Raw genomic sequence first — 27,933 nt, 5'->3', positions numbered from 1 at the left:
TTTCATAAAAATCATGTAATAGTTTTCAGCCTTCTGTACACTTCTCAATATTGTTCCTCTGCAGCAGTCTGATGGTCCTGACATTGAGATCTTCCTGCACCTTTTTAACATCTCTTCTGGTTTCAACAAACGTGACGTTAGCTGCTGGGCCGAGAATATGGCTGGTCCCACAAAAAAGTCAGTCCAGATAGATGTCCACTGTAAGTTTACACTCCAATATTCATCTCTATGTAATAATGACATAACATGGCAGCCAATTGATGTTGAATGTTGATTAGTGAAGAATCAAAGATTTTTGACTGACCTTGGTTTTGGTTTTCTCATGGATTGGCTTACCCAACACTTTAACATCCAGGAATTGGATGGCCTGCATTGTTCAGTCCAGCCATGGTGGACACATTAAAGATATGGGTGATCTTTGTATGGGTCAAGCATCCATATATGTCAGTAGCTGTCACAAATACATAGTAATAACAATTACCCCAAATGAAACTCACGCTAAATAGAGATACCAATCTGAATGTAGGTGAGTGCCCACTTAATAATCAATTCAGATAGTCCATGACATATCGGGACAGACCCCTCCAAGAGATAGCAACTTGGAGGAACTTCCAGATCCCTGTATAGGGGATATAAAGGGTGAAGAGGAGTGACCTTATTTAGCCACGACGAATTGGTTAAGTAGCACGGTGGGTCTTCAACCCTAAGCTCATAATCTGTCTTTGTTTTTTTTTCTTGAGGTGTCTCATGTAGTAGACATAGAGAACTTAGCCAAGTCAGTAGACAACAAATGGCATCAACACAATGGAAGAAAGTATTCATTCCTGGCAGACTTGTCTCATCATGACTTATGGGAAGAAAATTTCACTCACTGGAAAACCTTCTAATTAATTCAGGGAACCAATACACACACAAACCTAATGGAATCCTAGTAGGAAATGTTCCAAAGACGTGATTTGACTATAACGTCACCTTCTTATTGACCCTTCATGGCCTAATCTTTTTAACAATGCTTAGAACTTCCGACCTTCTGTGGCCATTTTGAACTAGCTTAATTTGCAGAACATTTACAGACGCAACTCATCTTTAGTTGCCACTTTTATGGTAAAAGACATTTTCCACACCTTTAGTTGTATGTAGACATCAAAAATTAACCAAAAACCTGAGAGTTTAAAATTTTTTTAATACTGTGGTTAAACATCAATTGCACACTGTAGGTCATGGGTCTAAGACATCTCTAAAACTTTTCTTATAATGCACATTTCTGTATTCGGTGACCATTTTTGGGTGTGGCAACAGTACTCAATATTTAGTCCAAAATATATTGTGTAGCCTCAAATGTAGATCCCAGTTTGCAAATTTTTGTTTGGTTCTAAAGCATTTATGATAAATGTTACCCCATCTGACTTCTCCACTTCTGTCTTTCCCAGTTCCTGCAGTAATAATTGACTTGGGCGAGGTGATCCATCAACATCACTCCTGCATCCCCTATACAATAGATGGGAACCCTGCTCCAGAGCTCAGCTGGGAGTTAAATGGAGAGACCCTACTCATGAACACCTACATATTCACCAGGCCACTTGAGTACAGAGAAAACGGGACCCTCATCCATGGCTGCTTGTACTTTAATAATCCAACACACGTCAATAACGGGAATTACACTCTACTGGTGAGGAACCGTCTTGGCCAGGACAGCAAGAGCGTCTACAGCATCTTCATGAATAACCCCTTTGACTTTAACCCGGAGGAACCCATTCCAGGTGAGTAATTAAAGGGGATTATAGTTAAAGGGATTTTATATCCTCATTAGTCAGTGAGATATGTCATAAAACAAAAGAGGACTCTCCTTCGTGAGGTGGCTTCTCAAGAATGGTCACTGCCAGTAGATATAAATTGGAATTGTTACATGATGAGTCCTTTAAAATTTGGATCTTTGTTAGTTGGACCAATGCAAATTTTACATATTTATTGAGTGCTTCAACCAAGTTTTCGGTAAATTAATCTCATGTTTCTTTTTATCCAAAATTGCAGTGTCCCTTTCTCCATCAGGTAAGTTCTCCTTTCAGGTCTCTATAAACCTAACAAATTGACTGCATTTGATAAATTGTCAGTACTACGGGGTATAAAAGACCACAAGGTCATCCACCAAAAAAATAGTTCCTAGTGAAAGAAAATCCTGGCCAAAGGGTAAAAATACTGTCCAGGTGGCGATCCTAGGTGTCAATGGGGCAGATTTACTTACCCGGTCCGTTCGCGATTCAGCGGCGCGTTCTCTGCGGTGGATTCGGGTCCGGCCGGGATTCACTAAGGTAGTTCCTCCGACTTCCACCAGGTGACGCTGCTGCGCTGGAATGCCCTGAAATTCACCGGCCTATACCTGGTGAAGGTAAGTGTAATTTTCGCGACACATTTTTTTTCTTAAATGCGGCGGTTTTTCCGAATCCATCGGCTTTTCGTTCGGCCACGCCCCCCGATTTCCGTCGCGTGCATGCCAGCGCCGATGCGCCACAATCCGATCGCGTGCGCCAAAATTCCGGGGCAGTTCAGGTACAATCGGCGCAAATCGGAAATATTCGGGAAAACGCGTGACCCCCATTGTGTTATCCTTTCTCTAAAGGACTAACCAGTTAATACATTACATTACACTTTCCCTTTAAGGGTGGGATAAGCTCCTGCTTTATATACAGGTTATTATTAAATAGATACCATCATTTCTGACTTCAGCTAATATAATAAGACATCATTTACACACTTCATATAACAGATACGCTTCTTCCCCAAGCCTGGAAAATGTAATATCATGGTCCATCTGTAGAAACCTTCCTTAGAGCAAGGTGGGCCATGACAGAATAGGGCTGAGGACCTGGCTCCTCCTAGCTCTTGATACTGGGTAATAGTCCTGATGCATACACAAAACTGTAGCATAAGTAATATGAAGAAAATACAGGTTGACTCCACCAGAAAAATAGTAGGTGCAGCTCTGGGGTATAATACAGGATGTAACTCAGGATCAGTACAGGATAAGTAATGTCATGTATGTACACAGTGACTGCACCAGCAGCAGAATAGTGAGTGCAGCTCTGGAGTATAATACAGGATATAACTCAGGATCAGTACAGGATAAGTAATGTCATGTATGTACATAGTGACTGCACCAGCAGAAGAATAGTGAGTGCAGCTCTGGGGTATAATACAAGATGTAACTCAGGATCAGTACAGGGTAAGTAATGTCATGTATGTACACAGTGACTGCACCAGCAGCAGAATAGTGAGTGCAGCTCTGGAGTATAATACAGGATGTAACTCAGGATCAGTACAGGATAAGTAATGTCATGTATGTACACAGTGACTGCACCAGCAGCAGAATAGTGAGTGCAGCTCTGGAGTATAATACAGGATGTAACTCAGGATCAGTACAGGATAAGTAATGTCATGTATGTACACAGTGACTGCACCAGCAGCAGAATAGTGAGTGCAGCTCTGGGGTATAATACAGGATGTAACTCAGGATCAGTACAGGATAAGTAATGTCATGTATGTACACAGTGACTGCACCAGCAGCAGAATAGTGAGTGCAGCTCTGGGGTATAATACAGGATGTAACTCAGGATCAGTACAGGATAAGTAATGTCATGTATGTACACCGTGACTGCACCAGCAGCAGAATAGTGAGTGCAGCTCTGGAGTATAATACAGGATGTAACTCAGGATCAGTACAGGATAAGTAATGTCATGTATGTACACAGTGACTGCACCAGCAGCAGAATAGTGAGTGCAGCTCTGGGGTATAATACAGGATGTAACTCAGGATCAGTACAGGATAAGTAATGTCATGTATGTACACAGTGACTTCACCAGCAGCAGAATAGTGAGTGCAGCTCTGCAGTATAATACAGGATGTAACTCAGGATCAGTACAGGATAAGTAATGTCATGTATGTACACAGTGACTGCACCAGCAGCAGAATAGTGAGTGCAGCTCTGGAGTATAATACAGGATGTAACTCAGGATCAGTACAGGATAAGTAATGTCATGTATGTACAGTTACTTCACCAGCAGAATAGTGAGTGCAGCCCTGGAGTGTAATACAGGATGCAAGTGAATAACTTTTTGCCTGATAACTTTATATTGAATAATACTATTATCTTATCTATAACAGGAGGAGGTAACAGCACTTACGTGAACCCTGTGGAGACAGTGGAGGATAACACATTTGGGGTGAGTTTGATACTTTGCTGCCTGTAATTACACATAAACCTCTAGTTACCGGCACGTGGAACCACAAGAGGTTAACACCGCAGTGTAATTACCCGGCTGGAGGTAATTGAAGATGTAATTGATGCTCTTATGACACTGCTTTAATTTGTTGGTAATTTAGAAAAAAAGAATTCAGGTCTGAGGGAAAAGCACAAACCACTAAGTAATAAATACGTCTAATAGTAGCTTTATAGTATATTTCTTACACACGTCCTAAGAGCCGCCGTGTTGTGGGGAGGAGGTCAAATCGTGGTCCATGGAAACAACACATTCAGTAAAATCAGAGCAGACAATGAATCAGAAGATAACAATGGTATAAATGCAGGAGCTGCTACTTGGTGACCGCTCTCAATCTGATGGATGGGACGTAAGGTTAACCATAGGAGTTACCTAAAAAATGCTTAATAAAATAACTTATCTAATACTAAGTTACACTCCAGAGCTGTACTCAGAATTCTGCAGACTGTAGTGCTGAACTCTCCAAACATCATATCTGCTGATTCACATTCTGCAATGTGGGTACTTCACACTTTATACAGTCAACTTGTGGAGTAAGAATGAACAATCTTTCTAGATACAGTGACTCCACAAGCAGAATAGTGAGTGCAGCTCTGAAGTATAATACAAGATGTAACTCAGGATCAGTACAGTATAAGTAATGTCATGTATGTACACAGTGACTCCACAAGCAGAATAGTGAGTGCAGCTCTGGAGTATAATACAGGATGTAACTCAGGATCAGTACAGGATAAGTAATGTCATGTATGTACACAGTGACTGCACCAGCAGCAGAATAGTAAGTGCAGCTCTGGGGTATAATACAGGATGTAACTCAGGATCAGTACAGGATAAGTAATGTCATGTATGTACACAGTGACTGCACCAGCAGCAGAATAGTGAGTGCAGCTCTGGAGTATAATACAGGATGTAACTCAGGATCAGTACAGGATAAGTAATGTCATGCATGTACACAGTGACTGCACCAGCAGCAGAATAGTGAGTGCAGCTCTGGGGTATAATACAGGATGTAACTCAGGATCAGTACAGGATAAGTAATGTCATGTATGTACACAGTGCCTGCACCAGCAGCAGAATAGTGAGTGCAGCTCTGGGGTATAATACAGGATGTAACTCAGGATCAGTACAGGATAAGTAATGCCATGTATGTACACAGTGACTGCACCAGTAGCAGAATAGTGAGTGCAGCTCTGGAGTATAATACAGGATGTAACTCAGGATCAGTACAGGAGAAGTAATGTCATGTATGTACACAGTGACTCCACAAGCAGAATTGTGAGTGCAGCTCTGAAGTATAATACAAGATGTAACTCAGGATCAATACATTATAAGTAATGTCATGTATGTACACAGTGACTGCACCAGCAGCAGAATTGTGAATCCAGCTATGCAGTATCATACATGATCAGTACAGAATAAGTAAAGTCATGTATGTATAGAGTGACTGCACCAGCAGCAGAATAGTGAGTGCAGCTCTGCAGTATAATACATGATCAGTACATGATAAGTGATGTATTGGGAGTATGTATTCGGCTATGGAGATGACTGTGTCCTCTTTGTTACCCTCCAGGTCTCAGTGGCGGTGGGTCTGGCCGTCTTTGCCTGCCTCTTCCTTCTAGTGATGCTGATTGTCCTGAATAAGTGTGGAAGACATTCTAAGTTTGGCATCAACCGTAAGCTCCTCCTTATAGATTGTAATGTTCTTTATGACTGATAGACCTTCCCTAATCACTGGGGGCTTCATTTCAACTGAGGCGTGAGGGATCTCTATGTAAGCCGCAGGCTCCTGTCGTCACATGACCGCCACTTCCTTCCCTGTATTTGCTGTATAAACAGACGTGAGCGCTACATGTTATTACACTCCTTCCCGGATAGACGAAATCACGAGAAGTACATAGATCCCTGAGAATGTGCAAGGAAAGCCATTATCCTCTCATTACAGCCTTGTCACTGTGAACACACCTTGTCTTCACCTTGGGCTACCATATTTATACTTAGTTGAGCTCCCATAATGCATTGGGATGAGTCCGTAAACTACAGGAGGCTTGAGAATTTTGGCACAACTGATGTGACATCTTGACTGAAAAGAAGGTTCGTAGAAGGTTGGCTTCTTCGGAATGGTTAGATCCCAGTCTTGTCTATTTAAGTGATCACTTTTCAAGAACTTTTGCATAACTCAAAAGTACACGTGATCACAAGAAACTTTGTAATGTATCTAATGGGAGGAACGTGCTTCCTTCTCCAGTTACTTTGGCTCTTATACCCCTTCCCTCCTAGCTAGATCTCTGCCCACCAGCTCAGAGTGGATTGAAAATGATCAGACAGAGACTGTAGAGAGTAGAGCTGGTAGACCCCTCATGTACACAGTAGAACTACGGTGTCAAAGTAACTTTTTTTCCCCTATCCACATCGCGGGGAGGTCCAAGAGCTGAAACCCTCAACTATACGTTGGGCAGACAACAGCATGCCCCATACTCGCTAACCTGCTCCATACTTTTGGAACTTCCATGTTTTCTACTGGTCTGGAAATTCCTTAGAAGGCAACAGAATTGTGTCATGTACTCTATGGGACTTCCGAAACCTGAAGTCCCACTGATATTATGTGGCTAAAGAACTTATGGTCCATTCTTGGACCTTCTTGATCGTAGCTCTATCCCCTCTCCTGTGGATGACACCTGTATTGTTAAAAAAATGGGGCAATTTAGAAATTGATGGTCAGATATGGTCATCGCGTAGATGGGACTCTATCCCACTGAGATAGCCCTACACTACAGTAACTCCCTCATTGGTCTCTATCCTGACCACGGATCAGTGGGGGTTAAGAGCAGTCGGGAATCGGCGTTCTTAAGATTGTTTTTGTACAATATGCATAACTGCATTTTCTCAACTTTAACTAAGGCAAGAAAAGAGTGTTTGGAAGAGCCGCACTTCATTAGAGCTTGTTCCCCCGCGCCAGGCACTAAGAAGCAGCTAATTCACTTTTGAAATTGATTCAAGCCTTAAATGGGTTTGATGCGTCTGTATCCCAAGGGCCAAAGAGATGGAGAGTGTGAGATGGAAAAGTGGCCTCAGCACTACAATCTATATCTGTAACCCTTTATGATGCCGCTACAATGTGTAAGGGGTCCAATGTTTAGGACCATCAGAAGAAGCAGCACCTTTTAAGGCACCATTAGTCTTGTGGCTGCTTCAAGTAATACAGCGCAACCCAAACTCAACCGTATTCAATTGAATAGGTTTGGAGAGTAGTACCAGATCTTTATGAAGAACAGTGGTGTTGTGTCTCCGACTAATGCGCCCATAATCCAAGATTTCCATTGCTCCTCCTAAATTTTGAGTAGCCTCTTCTCAAGTTTTTCATAGTTTTTGGATTGGTTGGTTTACAACACCTTGATAGAATTTAAATATGTGGTAGGACATGTAATGTAGCCTATCAACTACCTAGGACACTACTAGTGGGTCTGTCATTGGGTGCTAATCACAACTTTTACCTTCAAATACTGTAGGATCTTTCCTACACAACATTGAAGCCATCCTAACCTTGATTGGCCATTTATTGGCCTATAATATCTCTACTTTACTTTATTTATGCCATCAAAATCCCAGAAACCCAGTGTCCTCTTAAATTTGAGTAACCTATTAAACATTAGTTTGCAAGCCTGAACCCTTGTTTTTGGATTGGTGGGTTTCTATCACCATCATCATCATCATCTAGGACACTACTTGTGGGCTAGTGATTGGATGATAGCCCCAATGCATTCCTCCCAAACTATTTTTAACTTCTTGACCATTACTTCCCAAACTCGAAATCTAGTATTTGGATTGGCTGGTTTCCGTCATGTGATATGGACTACCATCTACCTAGGGCACTCTTTGTGGCTCAGACATTGGGTGGTGACCTCAACTTTGACCTAAGAGCTCTGAAGGACCCTTATCTACACAATGTTAAGGTCTCCTAAGATAGGACAACATAGAATTCATGGCCATGGAGCAAAGCATCATGGGCCATGAAAAAGGAGTATCACAGAGTGGGTCTCGCCGCTGATACTATCCTATATATTTGGCACATGTGTTTATTAAAAGGATATGGTAGATCTCAGGAGACGTCTCTTAACCAGTTGAGATGCTGAGATACAGTGTAAAGCTTTATATACATTAATGCCCCCATAGAGACATCACAGCTACAGCTTCTAGTCATAGTCTGGACTCTGCCACGTGCCGACATATAACATACTTAGAAAGTAGTATTATGATCCCTATGTAACTAGAGTCTACAACATAGAGTCGTGATGTCATTACTTTCAGTAGTGATGTCATTTGTCATACAATGATGTCCCTTTGACTGTATAAGTAGTCATTGTTTAGAATGAGTGCAAATAAATAATCTTTTAATCTCGTTGGACGTATGTACCTCATATACTCGAGTATAAGCCTAGTTTTTCAGCACAAAAAATGTGCTGAAAAACCCAAACTCGGCTTATACTCCAGTCAAAAAAATAAATCAATCAAAACTCGCCTTTCTGGCGGCACCCATAGATCTTCTGTGCGATCCATCCGGTATTGTTGTGCTGCACAACGGGGAAGGGGGGAGCTATATACACTGGGGTAGAGGTTGGCAGGCTATGTACACTGGGGCAGGGGCTGGCAAGCTATATACACTGGGGCAGGGGCTGGCAAGCTATATACACTGGGGCAGGGGCTGGCAGGCTATAAACACTGGGGCAGGGGCTGCCAAGCTATATACACTGGGGCAGGGTCTGGCAGGCTATATACACTGGGGCAGGGGCTGGCAAGCTATATACACTGGGGCAGGGGCTGGCAAGCTATATACACTGGGGCAGGGGCTGGCAGGCTATATACACTGGGGCAGGGGCTGGCTGGCTACATACTGCAGAGGCTGTGACCAATGCATTTCCCACCCTCGGCTTATACTCGAGTCAATAGGTTTTCACAGTTTTTTGTGGTAAAATTAGGGGCCTCGGCTTATACTCGAGTATATACGGTATATGATATTCTGTCCTCCCTTCCTTCCTTCCTTCGTAAGGGTATATTGATTTGATATCCTTCCCGATCCCCGCCTCATATTACGAAGCTTCACTGGAAAAAAATGATATGACCACAAGCTTCAGTCATCTCCATTATGGCTTCTTCTCAGTCACACTAAGAGGTGGATGATGTCTATAGGGTGTGTGGTCTATAGGGTGTGTGGTCTATAGGGTGTGTGGACAATGGATTGTGAGTCAATACAAGGAGACTGTGGGGGTCATTTACTAAGGGCCCGATTCGTGTTTTCCCGACGTGTTACCCGAATATTTCCGCTTTGCGTCGATTTCCCCTGAATTGCCCCGGGATTTTGGCGCACGCGATCAGATTGTGGCGCATTGGCGCTGGCATGCACGCGACGGAAATCGGGGGCGTGGCCGAACGAAAAACCCGACGGATTCGGAAAAACCGCCGCATTTAAAACAAAAAATCTGTTGCGGAGCTTGCACTTACCTTCACTCAGCCCGGCTCGGTATATTCCAGTGTGTTCCGATGCTCTTCAGCGCAGCAGCGCCACCTGGTGGACGGCGGAGGAACTACCTTAATGAATCCCGGCCGGACCCTAATCCACCGCAGAGAACGCGCCGCTGGATCGCGAATGGACCGGGTAAGTAAATCTGCCCCAGTGACTCTCATAGATATGGGTGCAGCCTGTGATAAGATGTGAAGGTATTAATGGATTTTCCTCAGTACTTGTAGGGGTGCAGGGTCCTGGGGTACCCCCTGATGTACCCCATTGTGTGTTCATTTATTCCTCTCTTATTCAGGGGCGGCGGTGTTGGCACAGGAAGATGACTTGGCCATGTCTCTGCACTTCATGAATTTCGGCAACAGCCCACTGACCTCAGCTGAAGGGAAACTGGATGGAAATAAGCACAATTTCATAGAAAACCCGCAATACTTCTGTGACGCCTGTGAGTTATATAATGACTCTGTACAAACATCTATAAATAACTTGGGGTACAGGATAGTGACACGCTGACAAGTGGGGTACAGGATAGTGACACGCTGATACAGGGGGTACAGGATAGTGACACGCTGACAAGTGGGGTACAGGATAGTGACACGCTGATACAGGGGGTACAGGATAGTGACACGCTGACAAGTGGGGTACAGGATAGTGACACGCTGACAAGTGGGGTACAGGATAGTGACACGCTGACAAGTGGGGTCCAGGATAGTGACACGCTCACAAGTGGGGTACAGGATAGTGACACGCTCACAAGTGGGGTACAGGATAGTGACACGCTCACAAGTGGGGTCCAGGATAGTGACACGCTGACAAGTGGTGTACAGGATAGTGACACGCTGATACAGGGGGTACAGGATAGTGACACGCTGATACAGGGGGTACAGGATAGTGACACGCTGATACAGGGGGTACCGGATAGTGACACACTGATACTGGGGGTACAGGACAGTGACACGCTGATACAGGGGGTACAGGATAGTGACACGCTGGTACAGGACAGTGACACAGTGACACTGATACTGGGGGTACAGGACAGTGACACGCTGATACAGGGGGTACAGGATAGTGACACGCTGATACAGGGGGTACAGGATAGTGACATGCTGATACAGGGGGTACAGGATAGTGACACGCTGATACAGGGGGTACAGGATAGTGACACGCTGATACAGGGGGTACAGGATAGTGACATGCTGATACATGGGGTACAGGATAGTGACACGCTGATACAGGGGGTACAGGATAGTGACACGCTGACAAGTGGTGTACAGGATAGTGACACGCTGACAAGTGGTGTACAGGATAGTGACACGCTGACAAGTGGTGTACAGGATAGTGACACGCTGACAAGTGGTGTACAGGATAGTGACACGATGACACTTGGGGGACAGGACAATGATAAACTGATACTTGGGGTAGAGAACATTGTTAGACTTACTCTTGGGGTACAGGACAAAACCTACACTGATACCTGGGGTGCAGGATAGTGACACATTGACACTTGGGGTACAGGACAGTGACACGCTCAAGGGTGTAACTACAGTGCTAGAATCCATAACAGTATGAGAAGGGCCCGGAATCTGAGGTATTGTGTGTGTAATGGGTGTATGCTGCATGTGTGTGTGGTGTATATTTAATGTATGTGTGTGTATGTGCTGTATGTCTGTATATGGTATTGTATGTATGTTTGTATTTGCTGTATGTGTGTATAAGTGGTGTGTGTATACTGGATGTATGTTTATGCTGTATGTGTGTATATGGTATTTTATGTATGCATGTATGTGCTGTATGTGTGTATATGTGGTGTGTGTATACTGGATGTATGTTTATGCTGTATGTGTGTATATGGTATTTTATGTATGTATGTATGTATGTATGTGCTGTATGTGTGTATATGTGTTGTGTGTATACTGGATGTATGTTTATGCTGTTTGCGTGTATATGGTGTGTGTTTGGTGTTTATGTATATATGCTGTATGTCCATATACTGTATAAATAAGCATATTAATGTGTGTTTATACACAGAGCCTTGTGAAAGTATTCGGTCCCCTTGAACTTTTCTGCCTTTTGCAATATTTTAGGCTTCAAACATAGAGATATAAAATTAAAATTTTTTGGTGAAGAATCAACATCAAGTGAGACAACAATTGTGAAGTGGAACAAAATTTATTGGATATTTTAAACTTTTGTAAAGAAAATAATAAACTGAAAAGTGGGGGGTGTAATATTATTCCGCTCCTTTACTTTCAGTGCAGCAAGTTCAGTCTCTGATCTCTGAGGGTGCAGTCACACGTTGCAGTTAAATCTGCATCGCAATTAGTTTTGAGGTGGTTTTAGGTGCAGTTTTGTCAATTTCACAGGTGGAAGACATGAACCGAATGGATGAATGTGATTTTGAAGGAGAAAGCATTTCCACAAATTTTATTCACCTGTTAATTTGATGTCTTTCACTTGTTAAAATAAGTAATACCACCTAAAACCAACCCAAAACTAATTGCGATGTAGATTTAACTGCAACGTGTGACCGCGCCCAGGGCCGATTCTAGCATATCTGCTGCCTGAGGCGAATATTAAAATGCTGCCCCCCCCCCCCCCCCCACACTCCCTGTTCAGTAAATGCTGAAAACTTTACTAACAAGTAACATCCCTACAGACAGCTCCCTGACAGTGTGTGACTGACTACAGGATCTGAGAGACATTAGTGGCATCTAGTACCTTATAGATGACAATCTCTTCCATCAGGAGGACTTTATTCCGGGTTCTCCAATCCATGATGTATCGCTGCTGAATTCACGGCCAGATATCTTCAGCTCCGTGCAGCATCTCCACCCGGCGTCCCTAAAAATACCACAGTCACTTACAGTATAAAGTCTCCGGGATAACAACACTGTGCTCCTAAATAATATATACCCCTCACAACACAACTAACCGCACTCTCCCCACATATAACACATCCCTTCATTATATATATATATTCTACTGGAATTATAGCATGCACAGCACCAATCAATATACAACACCCCATATTTATTAATACAGACCCACCCCAACATTTGGTTTACATGATGCAAAGTAATCTGTATCCTATAACTAATATATCCCACCCTGTTATTATGTTACATGATTTTACATACAGTGCAACCCTGATCAAATATATAGCACCCCCTAATGAATATATATATATATAATAAATTTATTTTTATATATCCCTGCTCTCATATATTTAAAGGCCTCGTTATTCACCACCCAATTAAATTATATACAGCTCCCATATACAGATCCCCTACAGCTTAAATAAAATCTTGCCCCACATATACAGTCCCCTCCCAGCTTAGTAATATACTGTATCCCATATACAGCCCCTGCAGCTAAGTAATATACTGTACCGTGTACAGTGATATAGTGATATATAATATATACAGGACCCCCCAGTATAAAATGATTATGGCCCCACATAATATATATAGCACCCCCCCCCCCAGTATAAAATTCATTATGGCCCATATAATATATACAGCACCCCCCTAGTATAAAATAATTATAGCCCCAAATCCCCAAATAAAATATACAGCACCCCCCTAGTATAAAATAATTATAGCCCCAAATAATATATATAGCATCCCCCAGTATAAAATATTTATAGCCCCAAATAATATCTATAGCATCCCCCCAATATAAAACAATCATAGCCCCAAATAATATATATATATATATAGCACTCCCCCCAGTATAAAATAATTACGGTATAGCCCTAAATAATATATATATATATATATATATATATATATATAGCATCCCCCCCCCAGTATAAAATAATTATAGCCCCAAATAAAATACATAGCATTCCATCATCCCCCCCCCCAGAATAAAATAATTATGGCCCCATATGATATATATAGCGCCCCCCCCCCCCCAGTATTAAACGTTTTCTAGCCCCATATAATACATACAGCGAGACATGGCTGGACAGTAGCTATGACTGGGCTGTTACTATAGATGGTTATAGTCTTTTTTAGAAAGGATCGTATAAATAAAAAAGGTGGAGGGGTTTGTTTATATGTGAATTCTTGCCTCAAGCCCGTCCTGCGAGATGACATCAGTAACGCAAATGTGGAGTCCCTATGGGTGGAGATAAGGGGAGGGAAAAAGAATAATAAAATATTACTAGGGGTTTGTTATAAGGCTCCAAATATAATGGAGGCAACAGAGGAAATGCTGATAAGTGAAATGGATGCGGCTTCAAAGCATGGTGAAGTACTTATCATGGGGAACTTCAATTACCCAGATATTGACTGGGGGGCAGAAACCTGCAGGTCCTTCAAAGGTAGCAGGTTCTTGTCAACAACAAAAGACAATTACCTGTCGCAACTAGTCCTGGAGCCAACAAGAGGGGGGGCACTGCTGGACCTTATCCTTACCAACAGACCTGATAGGGTATCAAAACTACAGGTTGGGGGGAACCTGGGGAATAGTGATCATAATATCATTGATTTTGTATTACGCTTTACTAAGAGCGTTAGTGAAGGGGCAACCAACACTCTAAACTTCAGGAGGGCAAATTTTCATCAACTAAGGGAAGACCTTAAAGGCATAGACTGGGATAATGCTCTCAAAGACAAAAGCCCCCCCCCAAAAATGGGACTTTTTCTCATATATTCTGAAAAAGTCCTGTGAGAAACACATACCTTATGGGAAAAAGCATAAAAGGAACAAGAAAAAGCCTATGTGGCTAACTAGTCTTGTAAGGAAAGCAATAAGCGAGAAAGATAAAGCGTTTAAGGTGCTAAAACGTGAAGGTAGTGATGAGGCATTACATGATTATAGAGAGAAAAATAAATCCTGTAAAAAGCAGATAAAGGCCGCAAAAATAGAGACTGAGAGAAATATTGCCAGGGAGAGCAAAAATAATCCCAAATTATTTTTCAAGTATATAAATGATAAGAAACTAAAAACAGAGAGTGTGGGTCCCCTTAGAAATAACATGGGGGTCATGGTGGAAGGAGATGAGGAAAGGGCCAATCTACTGAATGTCGCCTTCTCAACTGTCTTTACCCAGGAAAATCCCCTGGTGGAAGACACAATGAGGAATAATGTAAATTCTTTTTATAATGTCAACAGTTTAACCCAGGAAGAGGTACGGCGCCGCCTCGCAACCACTAAGATAGATAAATCACCGGGGCCAGATGGCATACACCCCCGGGTTCTGCATGAATTATGTACCGTGATAGACAGACCGTTATTTTTAATATTTGAAGATTCACTGAGGACTGGTTATGTTCCACAGGAATGGCGCATAGCAAATGTGGTACCAATATACAAAAAAGGATCAAATAGCGATCCTGGAAACTACAGACCCGTAAGTCTAACTGCTGTGGTGGGGAAAATATTTGAGGGGTTTATTAGAGATGCTATCCTGGAGTATTTCACTGTGCACAACCTTATAACCCAGCGTCAGCATGGGTTTATGAGAGATCGGTCCTGTCAGACTAATCTGATTGGTTTCTACGAGGAGGTAAGTTCAAGACTAGATCTGGGGGACGCTGTGGATGTTGTATATCTGGACTTTTCAAAGGCATTTGACACCGTGCCACATAAAAGGTTGGTATATAAAATGAGACTGCTGGGAGTAGGAGAAAATCTGTGTATCTGGGTAAGTAATTGGCTTAGTGATAGAAAACAGAGGGTGGTCATTAATGGCACATTCTCAGATTGGGTTGATGTTACCAGTGGAGTGCCACAGGGGTCAGTATTGGGGCCACTTCTTTTTAATATTTTTATTAATGACCTTGTAGTGGGTTTACACAGTCAAGTTTCAATATTTGCAGATGATACTAAGCTGTGTAAAGTAATAAATACTGAGGTCGATAGTTTAGCATTACAGAGGGATTTGTGGAAGCTTGAGGGATGGGCAGAGAAATGGTTGATGAGGTTTAATGTAGATAAATGTAAAGTTATGCACTTGGGCCATGGAAACAAAAAGTATAATTATGTTCTAAACGGTCAATTACTTAGTAAAACTGAAGCTGAAAAGGACTTGGGGGTATTGGTGGATGGTAAACTTAATTTTAGTGACCAGAGCTAGGCGGCTGCTGCTAAAGCAAATAAAATAATGGGATGTATCAAGAGAGGAATAGATTCTCATGATAAAGACATAGTTCTGCCCTTATACAAATCCCTGGTCAGACCACACATGGAATATTGTGTACAGTTTTGGGCACCAGTATATAAAAAGGATATAGTAGAGCTGGAACGGGTGCAGAGGAGAGCAACCAGGATTATTAGGGGAATGGGGGGATTAGAATACAATGACAGATTACAAAATTTGGGATTATTCAGTTTAGAAAAAAGACGACTGAGGGGAGACCTCATTACAATGTACAAATACCTGAACGGACAGTACAAGGATCTCTCCAAAGATCTTTTTATACCTAGGCCTGTGACCAGAACAAGGGGGCATCCTCTACGCCTAGAGGAGAGGCGATTCTACCATCACCATAGACAAAGGTTCTTTACTGTAAGAGCAGTGAGACTATGGAACTCTCTGCCGCAGGAGGTTGTTATGGCGGACTCTATGTACATGTTCAAGAGAGGCCTGGATGACTTTCTGGAGAGAAAAAATATCACAGGTTATGTGGATAAAACATTTATTTAATTCTTGAAGGTTGGACTTGATGGACTTGCGTCTCCTTCCTGCCTTATATACTATGATACTATGATACTATGATACAGTACCCCCCCCCCTCTTCCAGTATAACATGACACCTCCCCACACACTTATTAGCCACATTTAATTAATGAAAGTACTTGAAAAATAATAAAATCATACCTGCAGGCGGCTGCTCCCTCGGTGCGCGGCTCCGGTCTTCACGCAGCTTTTCTGTGAGCCGCGGCTCCGCACAGTGATGCAGGCGGCGTGACGACGTGACGCCTGTGTCACTGCTTAGAACGGAGCGACGCAGCTGCCGGAAAGGTGCTGCGTCGCTCCGCATATATATCGCGCCTGTGTCTTAAAGAGACAGGCACGATTTATTTAGCTGTTGGACGACCGAATCGCCCGCTTTAGAGCGGCAAATTTCGCCGCCCTTTACAGGGAACCGCATTCTGCCGCCTGAAGCGAGATTTTCATCTCGCCTCATGGCAGATGCGGCCCTGACCGCACCCTGAATGATTCAATGTCCTAAATGACTGATGATAAATATAATTACCTGTGTATAATCAGGTCTCCGGATAAATCCTCCTGCTCTGTGATAGTCTCAGGTTTTGCATCATGAAGGAGAAGACTGATCAGAGATGAAGCCAAGAGACCCCTAATCCCTCTGGATAACCTGCAGAGATCTACAGCTGAGGGGGAGAGTCTGTCCATAGGACAACAATCAGTCGTACACTACAAACGATATATTTAGCATAAAAACAGCACAGCTTACCCCCCTGAACACCCCATCCCCACTATCACACATGGTGGAGGCACCATCCCCACTGTCACACATGGTGGGGGCACCATCCCCACTGTCGCACATGGTGGGGGCACCATCCCCACTGTCACACATGGTGGTGGAACCATCACCACTGTCACACATGGCGGGGGCACCATCCCCACTGTCACACATGGTGGTGGCACCATCCCCACTGTCACACATGGTGGTGTCACCATCCCCACTGTCACACATGGTGGCGGCACCATCCCCACTGTCACATATGGTGGGGGCACCATCCCCACTGTCATACATGGTGGAGGCACCAACCTCACTTTCACACATGGTGGGGCCATCATCCCCACTGTCACACATGGTGGGGGCACCATCCCCACTATCACACATGGTGGTGGAACCATCACCACTGTCACACATGGCGGGGGCACCATCCCCACTGTCACACATGGTGGTGGCACCATCCCCACTGTCACACATGGTGGTGGCACCATCCCCACTGTCACACATGGCGGGGGCACCATCCCCACTGTCACACATGGTGGGGGCAACATCCCTACTGTCACACATGGTGGAGGCACCATCCCCACTGTCACACATGGTGGTGGCATCATCCTCACTGTCACACATGGTGGTGGCACCATCCCCACTGTCACACATGGTGGAGGCACCATCCCCACTGTCACACATGGTGGTGGCATCATCCTCACTGTCACACATGGTGGTGGCACCATCCCCACTGTCACACATGGTGGAGGCACCATCCCCACTGTCACACATGGTGGTGGCATCATCCTCACTGTCACACATGGTGGTGGCACCATCCTCACTGTCACACATGGTGGAGGCACCATCCCCACTGTCACACATGGTGGGGGCACCATCCTCACTGTCACACATGGTGGGGGCAGCATCCACACTGTCACACATGGTGGGGGCAACATCCCCACTGTCACACATGGTGGGGGCAGCATCATAGTTTGGGCTTTGCTCAGCAGGGACAGGGTAGTTGGTTAATATTGATGGAAAGAAGAATGGAGCCAAATCCAGGACCATTCTGGAAGAAAATCTGTCTGCAACAGACCTGAGACTGGGACAGAGATTTATCTTCTAACAAGACAATGATCCAAAATAGAAAGCAAAATCTACACTGGAAGGTTCACAAATAACCGTATATGGGTGTTACAACGGCCAAGTCACATCCAAACCTGAATCCAATGGAGAATCTGTGGAAAGAGCTGAAAACTGCTGCTCACAAACGCTTCATCCAACTTCCCAGAGCTCCAGGTGTTCTCCAAGGAAGATCGGGAAAGAAATTCAGTATCATATCTGAAAAATATATCCAATAAATTTCGTTCCACTTAACAATTGTGTCCCACTTTTTGATTTTTCACCAAAAATGACAATTTTATATCTTTATGTTTGAAGCCTGAAATGTGGCAAAAGGTAGAAAAGTTCAAGGAGGCCGAATACTTTTACAAGGCTCTGTATATCATTTACATTTTTTTCAAGGGCTAAGAGGGGCCAAATTCAAAAATTTGCTATGGGGTCCAGCCTCTCCTAGTTACGACTTTGGACACACTGATACTTGGGGTACAGGACAATGACAACAGTGTCTATAATTTGCAGGTGTTCAACACATCAAGAGGAGAGACATTGTCCCCAAGTGGGAGCTGGGAGAGGGGGCCTTTGGAAAAGTGTATTTGGCCGAGTGCTACCACCTGACCCCGGATGAAGAAAAGACTCTGGTAGCTGTTAAGGTAATGGGCCACATTAACGGGGTTAAACTTTCTAAAAAGGTCACTGTAATTGAGTAGGTTTATACATGGAACCACTTGGTGAATAGTCAATAGCGGCCCACCAAAACATGTCCAAGAAGAATGACAAAATCTAGATAATGCCTTAAAAACTATGTTCCTCAGTTCCATAAATTCTTCTTTTGACTGAATCCAGGCTCTTAAAGAAGCTACCGAGATGGCCCGCCAGGACTTCCAACGTGAGGCCGAGCTTCTCACAGTCCTTCAACATGAGCACATTGTAAAGTTTTATGGCGTTTGTACTGATGGGGAACCCCTCATCATGGTGTTTGAGTACATGAAGCATGGAGATCTCAACCGCTTCCTCAGGTCAGTTCCTTTAAAGTCATGACTTACAATGTTAAGACGGCCATACATCTTAGACAAAAATTTGACAAAAGTGGACAATTTTGACCCATTAGGCCCCTTCCACACTAGCGAGTGTGATGCGATGAACTCGCATCACACTCGCAACGCAAGCTGCCGGGAACGCACGGCCCGAACGCTGCACCGCGGGAGTGAACTCAGCATGTCAGTTCACTCCCGCGGTGCAGCGTTCGGGCCGTGCGTTCCCGGCAGCTTGCGTTGCGAGTGTGATGCGAGTTCATCGCATCACACTCGCTAGTGTGGAAGGGGCCTAAGGCTATAACCCATGTTGACCACGCTTGAATACATGAACATAGGTTGGCCTTTTACATTATAGAAGCAGATTGGTTGTTGAACAATGATGATGATGTGGTGGATTATGCTTGAGTTGACAAAACCATATGCATAGTCCATATTGTCCTTCACGTAGTCAAGTGAAGATTGATCGGTCTTTCTGGAAATTCTGGTAATTTTTGTGAACAAATTTTAAATATATTTTCAAATGATTACGATGTGTCATTGGTTGGGTAAAGTGATGTTTTTTTAGTAAGTTTTATCCAAAAAACCTTACAGATATTGTCCATTTTATCAAGTTTTGATCAACCTGCATAAGCACCTTCAGAGTTGCTTGGTCCCTTTTCTAATGCTCCATTTGACAAGGTGACTACTTCAAGACATTTAGGACTGTTCCATGTAGATCAAAATAAGAGACCACCCAAATACTCCTCAAATTTTTGAGAACTTTGAAGGTATTGCACGTTAAGAAGGACTAATGTGTAGAGGTCTAGCATATGTAGAGTGCAACGGAATGGGTTGAGGGTTCGGGTAGGATTTGGTAGGGCATGAGGTATAGAGTCTAATTGACAATCATTGGTTATGGATCTTCAGGTGGAATTCCAGAGAAAATAAAATTGGGAATTCTTTGGTGAGATAGTAATGATGATGTTCCTTAAAGGAATTTTCCATACCATTTCCAAATTATTTATTTGAGGGTTTTTTTAACCCTTACCTCATCAACTGTTTCCATTTGAAAACTTAAAGATATATGCTAAGACCCGCGCCCTATTTCCATCAGCATCTTTACAGCTTCCCTTCAGCCGACACTTTGCCCCCCCAACCCCAGCGCAGAGCTGCCATTATAGCGGTGGATGTGCCGCTCTCAGCCTGCCATCTCTCCAGCTAATGCACTCCTCTCTGCAATATTGATTAGATTATCTGTCTGAGAGGCTTAAATAGAAGGAGATTGCCCATCAGTTGAAATAAACAGAGACTTTTTGATTGGTCCCGTAGGTATTAGACATAGACGATGGGCTGCCAGTGGCGTTGTACAGTGTCCGGGTCCTGATGGGGAGATCGCAGAGACACCGTGTTTTATGGTTATTGTTACACTGGGACTGAGAAATGTATCTTGTCAGAGGCTGCTGCTCTCTAATCATATCCCTCCGTCACAAGGAAGATGTCTAATATGGGCAGCAACATGGCGTCCCCCATAGGACGTGATAGATGGAGGATCTGGAGGTCACTTGGTCAACTGACACATAATTTCCCCCAATTATATTGTGAAAGCCATTTCAAGATTTCTGCTATCATTGATTCACAACTTGCTTGACATACGTTCTCTGTATTATAACGTTACTGTGTACATCATTCCTCATTTTGTCGCTATCTTTATCCATTGCTCAGATCCCATGGACCAGACGCCAAGATTCTTGATAACGGGAATGGACAACCATTTGGACAGCTGAACCTGACCCAGATGTTACAGATTGCCTCACAGATTGCCTCAGGGATGGTTTATCTGGCATCTCTCCACTTCGTCCACCGGGATCTTGCAACAAGGAACTGCCTTGTGGGGCACAATTTGGTGGTCAAGATTGGTGACTTTGGGATGTCTCGAGATATCTACAGTACTGACTATTACCGGGTAAGGACATGGGGATGTCCACAATAGGGCAAGCCTGAGTAGATAATGCATATCCCAGCATTGAACTTTCATATACATTACATACCTAAAACTTTACGAGGGAGAATGTCCAACCAACTGTAGACAATTCACACTTGGGGGCAGTTGGTTGTTTTTCTGATATGAAAAGAAAAGGCTTTTTTACAGTAACAGGAGTCAAATAGTGGAACCTCCTAACTCCAGAAGTAGTAGCAAGAGTTGGCCATCGACATCAGATTGATGTTGGCCGGACATGATTTCGATGGGATTGGTAAACCATCTAAGATATATAGAGCGTTCAAACCCTTCCCAATAGTAAACATCATGAGAGATGGCCAACTGAGATTGCCAGGGTGGGAGGGTCTGAGCTAAATAAATGCCAACAATAAGGTTTTGTGGGCATGAAAGGGGCATTCACAAAATCTTGTGGGTGGGTATTGAATGATCCAGAATTTTGTTGTCAATTATGGGTACAGGTAGGTAGGGTTAGTGATCCACCAACCAAACATTCAATCTATCTGAATGGGCAGTCTTATTTATGGACTGCAGACATCTCCAAGGCGGAGTGAATTTAGGATTAAGTAAGAGATGCTATCATGATTTATCTGGCATCTCTACACTTTGAACACCAAGACCTTGCTGCTTGTGGGGGGACATTTTTCAGTCAAAATTAGTGACTTTGGCATATCCTGAGATATCTACAGTACTGTCTACTACCATGTAAGGACCTGGGTCTGTCTCCAATGGGGCCAAGTTTGAAGGGGTTAGGGGGAAATCAAATCAAGATTACATACAAGGAACATGATGCATATCCCTTCATAGATCATTCATAGATTAAATAATGTACTGCAATACTGTGAATCTACCATGGTATTGGTCCAACCATTGATGTTCCTCAAGAGAGTTGTCCACACTTAAGGGCATCTTGGTTGTTTCTACAATGTGTAAACGATTGGATTTTTCATTGTAACAAAAGTCAAACATTGGAACCTTCTACCCAAAGAAGTAGTATCCAAAACTGGCCATAGACATTAGATTGATGTTGGCCATACCTTATTTTGGTGGGATTGGTCAACCATCTAAAGCAGTGATGGCGAACCTTTTAGAGGTCGAGTGCCCAAACTACAACAAAGACCCGCTTATTTATCACAAAGTGCCAACACAGGAATTTAATTTGTGATTTATACTCCCTTCTCTGTCACAGTTTTCATTGATACCATCACCCTGAGGACACCAATAAAGCAGAAAATAGTCCCAGGCAGCGCTGTCACTTTAAAATACCTCTGTGCGCAGCAAGTCCTAGGCTGTCTGGGACTGCAGGAAGATACCTGGAGTCATCTCTGGTGATGCCCTGAGTGCCCACAGAAAGGGCTCCGAGTGCCACCTCTGGCACCAGTGCCATAGGTTAGCCATCACTGATCTAAAGTATATGGAGGTCTCCAGACTTTCCCCCAGTTGTCAATATTTTAGAGGATGAGGTCAGATCAGAGAGTTGGATTTCAAAATGCCTTTTGTACATGGCTATGGTTTCCTTCTATCTTCTGTTGAAGAGAAATTCACTCTCAATTGACCTAAAGGTCCATGTGGATGGGAAGGGTTATGGCCAACTAAAAGGAGGAAGAGCTTCAATTAATTCAGCCATTAAGATTTTGTGGGCAGGATGGAGGCTTTCCTGTACATTCTAGTGGTGGGATTGAATGATCTAGAATTGTTTTGTCTATTATGTATAAATATGTAGGGTTATTGGTCCACTAACTCTACAATCGACCAATGTCAATGCGTCTCCGAGGCTGAGTGAGCCCATGCTAGCAGTAAATCTCCCGCCACCCTGGAACGGCCGTATTAAATTAGGATTTCTGTTTGATGGTAATCCTAATAAAAAGCCAATGAGTTTGTAAGTAAGAGATGCGATCAGACATTAGGTTGCCATGTTCTGGAGATGGCACGAGTCCAGGTGGAGATTTTATTGCCCATGTGAACCTTCAGCCCCTGCCAAGTTCTCTCTGCCGCCCGGAGATCCCATCCATCTTCATCTCCTTCAAGGGCTCTAGGGGGATTTGAACTTGTGACATTGTGAATTGCCCGGGCCTCTTTCTTTCCCTTTTAGTGAGCTGCAGTTGTCTCTTTGTCAGACTTGTATTCATATTTAATGCCGGACGATGATGGGAATACAAGAAAATCACTTAGTACTTGGAAAAATCCAAGGGAAGAGTTGGAGGGGAAAATTGGGGGAGTGGGAGAGGGGGATCTGAGGAGTGCATCACGACTACAGCTCCTTAATAGGATCAATAGATTACTCTCAGCCGTGCTGGTAATTATAATGGAGGCTCGTTATTAGTAAATGTATTAGTTACAATACTAGATACCTACTATAGGGGGCGCTGTACTACATCCATCTCCCATTCAATGTGCAAAATATCTCTGAGCAGTGCCACCTTCCGCAAGTTACTACCTCTAATAGGGGGCACTAGCTTTCTTACTTCTGGAGAAGAATTTATTTGCATATATTTCCTCTTATTCTAATAGAAGGCAAATAAAAGGAGCTCTGATCAGCAAAACTGTTAATACTTTCTTAATAAAAAAGGTGGGAGGAGCTTGACCACTGAAGCTGTTCAAAGTTTTACAATGAATAAGTGGGAGGAGCTTCAAAGTTTTACGATGAATAAGTGGGAGGAGCTTTGACATTTAAATACGGTCATTTTGTCATAAGAAAGAAAGTGGGCGGAGCTCTGACAACTAGCACTTTTTACTGTATCAAAATGAAGGAATTGGGAGGAGCTTTGACAAACTAATCTGTCCATAGTATTAGAATGAGGTAAGGGGGAGGGGCTATGACAACCCAAACTGTTCATATTTGCATACTTACATAATTGGGAGATGCTTGACAACCTAATCTGTTCATGTTATAATAATAAAGTCAGTGGGCGGAGTTTTGACAACTAATACTGTTATCATAGCTATCGTAATCAAAGTGGGAGGAGCTGTGGAAACTTAATCTGTTCTTAATATTATAATAAGGCAAGTGGGTGGAGCTATGACAACCCGATATGTTAATTTTTTTAATAGTAAAATAGCCCTAGCGACAAAGGCAGTTCATATTATAATAAAAATATAAGTGGGAGGAGCTATGACTACCGTAATAGTTTATATAATAAAAATTATGTAAGTGGTAGGGGTTAAGACTACTCACACTGTTTATTTTATAATAATGATTATGTGGGAGGAGCTATGCCTAACTAAACCATTTATATTATAATACCATAAAAGGGAGGAGCTATGACTACCCTAAAGGTTTATATAATAATGATGTCAGAGGGAGGGGCTCTGACTTCCTAAGCTATGCACATTTTCATAATGAAGTAAGTAGGAGGGGCTCTGACTACCTAAACTGTTTATATTCAAATAATGATTAAGTGGGAGGAGCTGTGACTTCGTTAGCTGTGCTTATTATCATAATGAAGTCGGTGGGTGGAGCTCTGACTACCTATATTATTAACATTGTCATATTAAGCATACAGAATATGTTTCCTTAAAGGGGATGTCTATTCTCTGTTCCCAGGTTGGGGGTCGGACGATGCTTCCCATCCGCTGGATGCCGCCTGAGAGCATCCTATATCGGAAGTTCACCACGGAGAGTGACATATGGAGCTTCGGTGTGGTCCTATGGGAGATCTTCACCTACGGGAAGCAGCCGTGGTACCAGCTCTCCAATACAGAGGTACAATGCTTAAAGAAACAGCGCACTATTTTGTGTTATTCGCTGGTGTCTTAACCTACATACCTAAAATTTCTCACAGCTGAGGGTTTGTTACAATTGTACCCACTGTATAGACAGTATGCAGTGATGCATTGTAACAAGCCCGGCTTGGCGCTCGTAGGGTGATATCTGGGCACTGGAAGGTTCCTCTTCGCCCCGGCTCATGCCAAGAAAGCTTTCTCCGGAAATAAATTAATACCAAGAAGAAGAATCTGATTTTAATTTTTTCCAGCGCTCGATGGGGGTAATGTGATTGTGATGCCCTGGGGGTCGTGTAAGTGACCTCCGCAGGAACTGGAGAAGGTAATGAACTCAGGAGACACCCAGATAAGTGGCTCTTTACTACATCAAGAGGGATTAGGTTACCTCAAGCCCAAGGCGTCTTGGCCGGGAGATGGGGAACATTTACAAACACAACATTATTTATTCCTGACATGTAATTGTATTTACAGGTACTTGTCATTGTCAGGATATACAGTGTATGGGGGGAGGCTGTCTAGACCAAGACGAGATGTATACACAGATATCCATCCAAGATAGTGATAGATGGATAGAGATAAATAGATAAGAGATAGAGAGATAGAAAGATAGATAGATAAATAGACGTAGACAGACAGATAGATAGATAGATAGATAGATAGATAGATAGATAGATAGATAGATAGATGATAATAGATATATAGATAGATTGATAGGAGATAGATAGATAGATAGATAGATAGATAGATAGATAGATATGAGATAGATATCTAGATATGAGATAGATAGATAGGATATAGATAGATAGGATATAGATAGATAGGATATAGATAGATAGATAGGATATAGATAGATAGATAGATAGATAGATAGATAGATAGATAGATAGATAGATAGATAGGATATAGATAGATAGATAGATAGATAGATAGAAGATAGATAGATAGATAGATAGATAGATATGAGATAGATAGATAAATAGATATGAGAGAGGTAGATAGATGTGAAATAGATACAGATACATACAAGATACATACAAAGATATGAGATAGATAAATGTGAGATAGACCGTTACAGGGCCCGCGCCAGCGCTGGTCATACTTGGGCAAGTGCCGGAGCCCAGAGCTGCTGGGGCGGCCCACATAATGGTGTATGTAAGGAATCCATGGGGGTGAGGGGGCTGTATATAGTGAATCCACAGGGAGTGAGGGGGGCTTATATAAAATAACCATGGAGGGTTCTGTATGGAATGATAAACAAGAGAATATTTTCGGGAACAGGAAACTTTTAGTTTCTGAATTTTTAATGCAGCCACGTCAGTACACTGCAAAGGGGCCCTCTGAGGCTCTGTCACCCAGGGGCCTACTGAAAACTGGAGCCGGTCCTGGATAGATGGATAGACTGAGATGATATTAAAAAACTCTTTAGGCCAAAAGACAGACCTGCCCCATTATCCACTTTCACTAGGTGGCAACAAATGTGTATGCCTCCTCCAGTGAAGCTTAATGATGACACAGAAATGTTTTCATTTCAACAATTTTCTCCACTGAGATCATATTTGTAGTTCCACGATCATCCATAAGTCTACGGGATCTAGATATACTAGATGTTTGATGTATCTAGTGATAGTTCATATGCCGCCAACACTGAAACATCTTGCTGAAAACGGTGGGTTCGATCAAAATCTAACGTGTTTGGCCAGTCTACTCCTGAAGATCCATAATGGAGTGGACAATATTGAGAACTGTTTGAATTTGCACTAGATCTTAAGGTCTTCCAGGACCTGGTTGACCATGTTTTGACCATTTGTTGACCAATTTCTTATTTTAACGTCTCCATCTTCTTCTTACTCTAGGCCATTGAGTGCATTACCCAAGGACGAGAACTTGAAAGACCACGAACCTGCCCCACTGAGGTTTACACCATTATGCAAGGCTGCTGGCAGAGAGAACCACAACAGAGGCTCAACATCAAAGAGATCCATCGCAAGCTTCAAGCTCTCGTCAAAGCCCCGCCGGTATATTTAGACATTCTGCAGTAGAACAAGTTCTACCAACCAAACGTAACAGCTTTAATATCTCCTGCAAGTCCAACACTCCATTATACACTGCAGAAGAAGCTTTGCTAATTCATCACCCCCTTGATTGACATCCTTCATCTCAACAATGGCTCCATTGAATCTCCTGACTTGTTATGGGGGTATTCAAGGAACTTTAAGCCAAGAAAGCTCCTAGGAGAAGCAGCATAAGGAAAGTCTGTTAAGCACAAACTATGGGCTCCATAAGGCGAGGACAATGACAGCACAAAGGAGACCAGACCCAAATGTCTCTTAGTCGAGATCAGATGAAAGAACTGCCAATGACCTTCTTCTCAAATTCACCAATATTTCCAATATTATTTCCAAGTCCACCTCAGACGTCCTAACCGTTTGGTCTAGCGTCTACCGGTAGACGGTTAGCTACTATAAGTCTACTATGCCAAGGCTCTTAAGAATGAATGTTGGTTCCTGGTGGATATTTCTAAGACTCTATATGACTCTATCCTACATTGTCTACTAAGGTTTACATGGATATATCTCCTACCCTCTGGGGAAATCGACTGTAACACATGTTTATTAATTTATTAGATGGTTCCTCAGATAAATGTTCTCTCTCTCTATATATATTGGTTTCCATTTTCATTGAAAGCTGTATCATATAATTTATAGAAATGTCCTAAAACAATAATGTGTTCTCGTCTGTGAGGATGTATGTTATACACAGGACTAGAACAGAGACACAATAGATTTATGGTCATATTGTCTTCTCTGGGGATCGGCATAGGGGACACAAGAAAAAGTCAGACATCTGCAGTTCACCTTAGCTACCGGACATGTC

At 42.9% G+C, this 27,933-nt stretch overlaps 1 protein-coding gene and 1 long non-coding RNA gene across 2 annotated transcripts in view; one reads left to right on the top strand and one right to left on the bottom strand.

Annotated features, from left to right (window-relative positions):
• LOC140069389 (uncharacterized) overlaps positions 1-6,014 on the bottom strand; it is a 34,877-nt gene extending 28,863 nt beyond the window's left edge. Inside the window, exons 1-2 of the long non-coding RNA XR_011848784.1 lie at positions 5,839-6,014; positions 4,180-4,239 (exon numbers count right to left, since the gene is read on the bottom strand). This is a non-coding gene — a long non-coding RNA (uncharacterized lncRNA). The remainder of the gene's footprint in view (positions 1-4,179; positions 4,240-5,838) is intronic.
• NTRK1 (neurotrophic receptor tyrosine kinase 1) overlaps positions 1-27,717 on the top strand; it is an 83,009-nt gene extending 55,292 nt beyond the window's left edge. The window contains exons 7-17 of the mRNA XM_072115051.1: positions 65-200; positions 1,431-1,760; positions 2,032-2,049; positions 4,160-4,218; positions 5,846-5,948; positions 10,086-10,232; positions 18,847-18,977; positions 19,171-19,343; positions 21,063-21,303; positions 24,881-25,039; positions 26,913-27,717. Of these exons, the coding sequence (XP_071971152.1) occupies positions 65-200; positions 1,431-1,760; positions 2,032-2,049; positions 4,160-4,218; positions 5,846-5,948; positions 10,086-10,232; positions 18,847-18,977; positions 19,171-19,343; positions 21,063-21,303; positions 24,881-25,039; positions 26,913-27,098 (1,683 nt within the window). The 3' untranslated portion in view covers positions 27,099-27,717. The remainder of the gene's footprint in view (positions 1-64; positions 201-1,430; positions 1,761-2,031; positions 2,050-4,159; positions 4,219-5,845; positions 5,949-10,085; positions 10,233-18,846; positions 18,978-19,170; positions 19,344-21,062; positions 21,304-24,880; positions 25,040-26,912) is intronic.
• The last annotated feature ends 216 nt before the right edge of the window (positions 27,718-27,933 follow it).

This window comes from Engystomops pustulosus, chromosome 7, assembly GCF_040894005.1.
Source record: "Engystomops pustulosus chromosome 7, aEngPut4.maternal, whole genome shotgun sequence".
Taxonomy (NCBI): Eukaryota; Metazoa; Chordata; class Amphibia; order Anura; family Leptodactylidae; genus Engystomops; species Engystomops pustulosus.
Note: the sequence above shows the minus strand (reverse complement) of the source record. Positions and strands in the feature narration are given on the sequence as shown.